We start from the raw sequence: 7,716 nt of genomic DNA, 5'->3' as shown, positions 1-7,716 counted from the left end.
GGAAACATCTGCAGTGATACATTTACCCATCACAACGCTGCACTTGTGAAGTGATTCTTTCCGATTTAAGTGATTTTATATTGAATGTAGGTAGAGCAGGGAAGTTACAAAGAAAACGTGATGAATAAGAGGTCAACTTCTCTACTGTTACGCAATTGCACACGTCAATCTTCTTCTTCTTCCTTCGAATCTTTCTGTTTATATCTGCACCTCCATTTTTCCCACTTCAAATTCAAATTCAATTCAAATCCAAATCCAAATCGAATCAAATTCAACTCTCACACCACCATGGCTGCACCCTCTTCCACTCACCCACCGAATCCTCTGATCACTCCCTACAAGATGGGGAGATTCAACCTCTCTCACAGAGTGGTGTTGGCGCCACTCACCAGAGAGAGGTCCTACAACAACGTTCCGCAGCCGCACGCCGTCCTCTATTATTCTCAGAGAACCTCCAACGGCGGCCTTCTCATCGCCGAAGCCACCGGAGTCTCCGACACCGCTCAAGGCTACCCGGACACGCCCGGCATATGGACCAGAGAGCACGTGGAAGCATGGAAACCCATCGTCGACGCCGTTCACGCCAAAGGCGGCATCTTCTTCTGTCAGATTTGGCACGTTGGAAGGGTTTCAAATACAGGTATATATCTTCTTCTTCCATCTTCATATTCATATTCATCACGCTTCATTCATTACTTACTCTGCATTCTGATTTTGGAACAGGTTATCAGCCGAATGGCCAACAACCGATTTCCTCAACGGACAAGGCACTCAAATCCACGGAATACACGCAACCACGGCGTCTCAGGACCGATGAAATTCCTAATGTTGTCAATGACTTCAGAATTGCTGCAAGGAATGCCATTGAAGCTGGTAATTAATTTCCTTCACATTTTGTTTCATATAACATAAACACTGAATCAGAAATTGTTACCACATGATACAGACACGAAGAAATATAGTAAATTTACAATAAAAATTTATCAAAATTTATAATAAATTTAAATTTTTAGAAGATTAATATCTTTTTAAAAAAAAAACTTATGTTAGAACTCTTTATGTTTGAACTAGAATTATTAGAAATCCAACAAATAAAAGTGATTTTCAAGTGTCTACACATGTTGAACCTCATAGATTTTACTCTTACAAATTCTTCAAAACATACTTTATCTTGTGATTGTCAAAATTGTAGGTTAGATTTTTATAATTGTGTTAAAACTCTCTTATAATTATTAGAAATAAAAAAATAAATTCTTGAATTCGACACTCATCTGTTCTCGTACGAATATCGGTCTCTGACACGTGTTTCGCACAGTGTCCAGTCTTACAAATGCTTTATCTTGTGATTGTGGAAATTGTAGGTTTTGATGGGGTTGAGATCCATGGGGCACACGGCTTCCTACTGGATCAATTCATGAAAGACCAGGTGAATGACAGAACAGATCAATACGGCGGATCCCTTGAGAACCGTTGCCGGTTTCCTTTGGAGGTTGTTGAAGCCATTGTTAACGAGATAGGAGCTGACAGAGTTGGAATAAGGCTATCACCTTTCATAGACTACTCAGAGTCTGGAGACTCAAATCCCCTGCAACTGGGGCTTTACATGGTGAATGCCCTGAACAGGTACAACATTGCTTACTGTCACGTGGTGGCGCCCAGAATGGGAAGCATTGGAGGGAAAGTTCAAAACCCTGAGAGCATGGTGATTCTGAGAAATGCCTTCAATGGGAGTTTTATGGTTGCTGGAGGTTACGACAGGGAAGATGGGATCAAAGCCATTGGTGAAAACAGAGCTGATCTTGTTGCTTATGGTCGTTGGTTTTTGGCTAATCCAGATTTGCCCAAGAGGTTTGCTCTGAATGCTCCTCTGAACAAGTATCATCGTCCCACATTCTACATCGGAGGGCATCCTGATCCGCTTGTTGGGTACAATGATTACCCTTTTCTTGATGATGATGAATCCAACACTGTAAGATCCTAGGGTTTATCCTGCAAATTTCTACCTGATTTGCTATTTGGCTGGTCATTTCATCCACATAATATTCTTCAGATACTTCTCTGCAAAGAATTAGTTCAGTTTAACACAATTATGTTCTAAGTTGTTAGGCAATGTAGTGTTTTGGAACTTTTATTGTTGTAATAATATGGCTTTGTTCTTCGAAATGAAGCACATCTTATTTCATCTTATTCTTAATCGTACTTCGAGGGGTTTGATTAGTGCTTTAATAATTAAATCAATAATAATTTTGTTATGATTTCTTTTTACTATTTTTTTTATAAAAGTTTTCATGTTAAATATTATGCAACTTGACATATTAATAAAAAATATCATTATTTGTCACCCCCATGAAAAAAAATATTAATAAAAAAAGAAGAAAAAAAAAGAAAAAACAAAAATATGAGGGGAGTAGACCAAGCCCGTATGTTAACAAAAGCGATACACATAAGTAGACTATACTATTCTTAAAGAATTATAATAACAAACTATATGGAATTCTATTATATCTATTATACCAATGAAATAAAATGATTCTCTCTGAATAAATCCTAAACTAACCAGCACACGTGTTCCCTTCACGAAAAATATGAGTAATCCTAAACCTAATTGTTCAACAAAAATTAAGATAAGTATTCCATTGATTACGAAACATCCACGGAACATTAGTCTTAACACTAAACGCAACACAAACTAAGGGCAGAATCATATTCAAGCCAAACATTAGTAAGCCCCATCTTTTGAGTTTCCTTCATAGCATGTATAACTCTACACAACTCAACAACCAAAGCAGTCTAAACTTCAAGAAACCTAAAAAAGCACCAATAAATTCCTCCATACTACCACGGAAAATCCCTCCAAGAGTAGCAAGACCAAGATACCCCTAACAGTCCCATCAGTGTTAATTTTAACCCAGTCTGGTAAAAGTTTGAGAGATAACATCGATCGCTAGAGTCAATCATTGCATTTGAGGTATTGTTTGTTTTGGTGGTTGATGCTCTGTGACGGTTTTGTCGGCGTCTCCGTGGGTGAGGGAATGAAATTGTCATTGACCTCGACTCCTAAGCTATATAAGACTATATTTTGGTGTTATCAGGACAAATTTGTGGGTGAAAGAAGAAAAGTGTATTTAAACTGTCATTGATCTCGACTCTCAAACAATGTGAGATTATATTTTGACAGTACCAAAACAAATTTGTAAGTGAAGGAAGGAAGTTATATTTAAAATCATCATTGACTTTGATTGCTAAGCGATGTGAAACTATTTTACTCGTACGAAAATAAATTTAAACAACTTCCATGCACTTCAATGGAGTGATAAATGTAGGCTAATGGAAAGTTAACAAGATCTTGTTATAATAAGTTAACAAGATCTTTAGCACGCGTGGGAAGAAAAATCAAGTAACTATATTATAACAACACTTTTGATGCAAAATTTTGAGGTGAGATCTTAAATCAGAAATCAGTATTTTACAAGATCTTGTACTAAGCTAAGATCTTTAGTATTAAGGAAAATATATTTAGTATTAGAATATTTATTCCATGAACCCCTAAAGTCGGTTCATCATCCAATAAAGAAAAAATTCTATAAAAAAATATAAAAAATAAATATTTAGCGTAAATCGATGTAAATCGGAAGTTAACCCTAGTTAGTAAAAAAATGATGCTAATTAAACAATAAGGTTAGATCTACATTGCACATGGAGTAGATTCAAAAAAATTATATGTTAATTTCTATTGTCAGAGGCTAACTTTAAGTAGTGTCTGTGAAGTCACGTGGTTTCTGTATTCAAATAAAGAAAAAATTTCTACAAGTATTTAAGGTACGTTAAAAGTTTATGTTAATTAACCAATACCATCACGTTTATTTATTTATTTATTTATTTATTATTATTTTTATCAGCATACCATCACGTTTATATTCGAACATAAAGTTAATTTTAAAATTATATGTACTAATTTATTAAAAAGGTTAACTCTAATCGTGTCGTTTAAGTTAATACTAATTCATTATTGAACATAGAAGTAAATGAATGATAAAAATGAATTTCCAACTTATATTATTAAGTAAAATTTAAATTCAATAAATTCAGAAAATATTTAAATAGATGCATAATTGATAATTGATTATCCGTACCTAAAAATTTTATTGGTCGCAATCATCGAAACAAAGCGTAAATAAAATTGTAACAGTATTTGTTTTGCCTTTTCAAGCTTAAAAAAAGATATGAAGGGTGCAGAAAAGACATGAATGACATCACACACGTGGTTCACATTGAGAGAAAGAAACATGTATGTATGGAAAATATACACAAGTGTAAAAGAAAAGAATTTGGGTATTTTTAAAGGTAATACTACATCGATAATTTCAATTTCAATATTATTATTTTAATATTTTTTTATATAATTTAATTACAAATTTATTTTTTATTATATATATTTATTTTTAAATTTATTGCATAATTTTAATTATGTAAAACTCCAAAAATTATCAAACTTTCATTTTACTTTTTAAAAAGGTTTGGGTTTCAGTCAAACTCAATTGAACAGCTTCATTTCAACGGTCTGTTTTGTTTTACCCATTTATCAACTCTAATTATTTAAACTCAAAAGATATTTATGTAATTTTAAGATAATGTGGGCAAAAAATTAGGATAATTTTAATAAAAATTGTCACTCAGACTCCTTAGAATTTTTTAACACGATGATTTTTTTTTATCAAAGGATAACTGCTTTTAAAAAAAAATTAATAAAATATTGTCAATGTAAGATGATTTCACCAAATTGATACAAAATTACGTAAACCTATATTTGAATACAATACAGATCTAGCAAAGGTTTTCCTAAAATCAATGTTCAAATTATCTTAAATTCAATATAAACCATAAAACTCGTATCAAGTTAATACAATTTTAGGTTAACATGGTTAAAATCATATCAAATTAACACATTTTGTTCATATGAAATAATACCAACATGATAGGACTTATCTAAATTTAAAAAAATTTAGCCACATTTTAGTAAAAAAAAAAAACATGGTGGTAAAAAAAAACAACTCCTAACACATGTGTCCTTTGAAAGGATTCAGTAATGTGTGTACCCTAGCATAAATCAGTTACATTAATGCGTAACTGTCTTCTAGTAGGACAGGGAAATCAGAATAAAATGGGGTTTGCCGTGACGAAGAAGGTGACCTCTGCTACGCAATGGCACACGTCACCTTCTTCCTCTTATTCAATTCTCTTCTATTTATAACTCTACCTTCACCACCACTCCTTCCCACTTCAAATCCAATCGGAATCAACCTCAACCCTAGCACCACCACATGGCCGCCACCGCCGCCGCCACCGCTCCTTCTCACCAACCAACCCCTCTTCTCACTCCCTACAAGATGGGAAAATTCAATCTATCTCACAGGTATCTCTTTCTCTGTCTCTGTCTCTCTCCATTCTCCCCTTCCTTTTTCAATTCATTCCTAATTTTTCATCCTTTTTTCAGAGTTGTCTTGGCTCCGCTCACCAGAGAGAGGTCCTACAAGAACGTTCCGCAGCCCCACGCCGTCCTCTATTACTCTCAGAGAACCTCCAACGGCGGCCTTCTCATCGCCGAAGCTACCGGAGTTTCCGACACCGCTCAAGGCTACCCGGAAACGCCCGGGATATGGACGAAAGAGCAAGTCGAAGCATGGAAACCCATCGTCGATGCCGTCCACGCCAAAGGCGGTATCTTCTTCTGCCAGATTTGGCACGTCGGAAGGGTTTCAAATACAGGTATTGTTTTCCCTATTCAGATTCATTTTTTTTCTGTAATTGATTTCAAGCTTAACACGGTTGGGTTGTTGATTGATTACTTAGCATTGTGGTTTTTGTGCAGGTTATCAGCCAAATGGGCAAGCACCCATTTCCTCTACGGACAAGGGAATCTCGCCAACACCTCGAGTTGACGGCCTTGGACATACCGAACATACGCCCCCACGCCGACTCAGGACCGATGAAATTCCTGGTATTATCAATGACTTCAGACTTGCTGCGAGGAATGCCATCGAAGCTGGTAAGTTATTTCATTCTATAATGCTCAAACACTTCTCTTAAACACTTCTCTTTCTCTTAAACACTTCTCTTAAGTGACGTGACTCGGATACCATAATACACATATCGGGTAACATAATACACATTTGTCGGACTTGTATATGTGATGTGTAAAATTTAATAAATATTTGTTAGATTTCTAATAATTTTATTATAATTTTAAAAATAAAAAATATATTAATTTTTTAAAAACTTAAATTTATCGTATAAATTTTTAGTATAATTATAAAAATAAAAAATAAATATTTTAAACCAATGAAAAACATTTATCTGTGTTTAAAAAAATTGAAATATACTTAGACACATAAATCTTTATTACCAATTTAGATCATTCATAATTATATTCATAGTTATATAATATATAGATCTGTATCTAATATTCTATATTTAAGAGATTATACATGTATTCATGTATACTGTATTCATGTCAATGTTTATAGTTGCTAGATTTTATTAGCAGCAAAATGATTCAGAACATCCTCTTATCATTATTTCACAAAGTCTGTGGTTGTGCAAATTGTAGGTTTTGATGGGGTTGAGGTCCATGGGGCACATGGCTATCTACTTGATCAATTTTTGAAAGACAAGGTGAATGACCGAACAGATCAATACGGTGGATCTCTGGAGAACCGGTGCCGGCTTCCTCTGGAGGTTGTTGAAGCTGTTGTGGATGAGGTAGGGGCTGATAGAGTTGGAATCAGGTTATCACCTTTTGCAGACTTTTCGGAGTCTGGAGACTCAAATCCCCTGCAACTGGGGCTTTACATGGTGAATGCACTGAACAAGTTCAACATTGTGTACTGTCACGCGGTGGAACCCAGAGTAGGAAGTGTTGGAGGTCCAGATGAAAACTTGACGCCTATGAGGAAGGCTTTCAATGGCACTTTTATTGCTGCTGGAGGGTATGACCGTGAAGATGGGAACAGAGCCATTGCTGAAAACAGAGCTGATCTCATTGCCTATGGTCGTTTGTTCTTGGCTAATCCAGATTTGCCAAAGAGATTTGCTCTCAATGCTCCTCTCAACAAGTATAATCGCCTCACATTCTATCACCTGAATTCTGATCCTCTTGTTGGGTACAGTGACTACCCTTTTCTTGATGAAGAATCCAACAGTGTAGAATCCTAGGGCTTTTACTGTAACCTCAATTCCTTGCTATTTGCAATTTGCAATTTGGTTGGTCAGATTTTCATTGATATTCTTGAGCTACTTCTGTGTTAGGCTTTGGATCCAGTTCACAGATGTTAGGTGATTTAGCATGTGTAGCTATTATTGTTGTAATCATGTCGCTGGATCCGGGGGCAAACACTCTGCCACCTGTTTTTGCAACACTCTCCCACCTTTGTTCTTTGAATTGATTTGCAACACTCCTACTTTTTTTTTTAAGAAAATGTTATCAATAAATATTATATTTTAATTATTTACGTGTATTTTTCTTAAGGTTTTTATTTATTTATTACAGTTGTAGGATGAAATACGATTGTCAAAATATCATGATTCTTTAGAGTTGAGTTATATATCACTAATGTGATAAATTTAGATATAAATATATATTAAAAAAATAAAATAATATTTTTACAATTTTTAAAGTTGTATAAAATTTTTTGATGTGATGATTTAAAAATAAATATA

General features: G+C 34.7%; 2 protein-coding genes across 2 annotated transcripts; both read left to right on the top strand.

Annotated features, from left to right (window-relative positions):
• The first annotated feature begins 273 nt into the window (after positions 1–273).
• LOC137810359 (putative 12-oxophytodienoate reductase 11) lies at positions 274–2,182 on the top strand. Its single transcript, XM_068611586.2, has 3 exons — positions 274–640; positions 724–873; positions 1,362–2,182. Exons 1-3 carry the CDS (start codon positions 289–291, stop codon positions 1,979–1,981), a joined length of 1,122 nt encoding a protein of 373 aa, XP_068467687.2. The 5' UTR covers positions 274–288; the 3' UTR covers positions 1,982–2,182.
• A 2,962-nt stretch (positions 2,183–5,144) lies between these two features.
• Positions 5,145–7,504, top strand: LOC137810358 (putative 12-oxophytodienoate reductase 11). Its single transcript, XM_068611585.1, has 4 exons — positions 5,145–5,413; positions 5,495–5,766; positions 5,870–6,046; positions 6,608–7,504. Exons 1-4 carry the CDS (start codon positions 5,322–5,324, stop codon positions 7,210–7,212), a joined length of 1,146 nt encoding a protein of 381 aa, XP_068467686.1. The 5' UTR covers positions 5,145–5,321; the 3' UTR covers positions 7,213–7,504.
• The last annotated feature ends 212 nt before the right edge of the window (positions 7,505–7,716 follow it).

Source organism: Phaseolus vulgaris, chromosome 2 (assembly GCF_051622355.1).
Source record: "Phaseolus vulgaris cultivar YP4 chromosome 2, ASM5162235v1, whole genome shotgun sequence".
NCBI classification, from domain to species: domain Eukaryota; kingdom Viridiplantae; phylum Streptophyta; class Magnoliopsida; order Fabales; family Fabaceae; genus Phaseolus; species Phaseolus vulgaris.
This window is presented reverse-complemented; position numbering and strand designations above follow the sequence as displayed.

Coding starts and splice junctions, on each gene's coding strand:
- LOC137810358 (XM_068611585.1), top strand. CDS start 5,322: ATGGCCGCCACCGCCGCCGCCACCGCTCCTTCTCACCAACCAACCCCT. Junction 5,767..5,869: donor CGGAAGGGTTTCAAATACAG/GTATTGTTTTCC, acceptor GTTTTTGTGCAG/GTTATCAGCCAAATGGGCAA. Junction 6,047..6,607: donor GAGGAATGCCATCGAAGCTG/GTAAGTTATTTC, acceptor TGCAAATTGTAG/GTTTTGATGGGGTTGAGGTC.
- LOC137810359 (XM_068611586.2), top strand. CDS start 289: ATGGCTGCACCCTCTTCCACTCACCCACCGAATCCTCTGATCACTCCC. Junction 641..723: donor TGGAAGGGTTTCAAATACAG/GTATATATCTTC, acceptor ATTTTGGAACAG/GTTATCAGCCGAATGGCCAA. Junction 874..1,361: donor AAGGAATGCCATTGAAGCTG/GTAATTAATTTC, acceptor TGGAAATTGTAG/GTTTTGATGGGGTTGAGATC.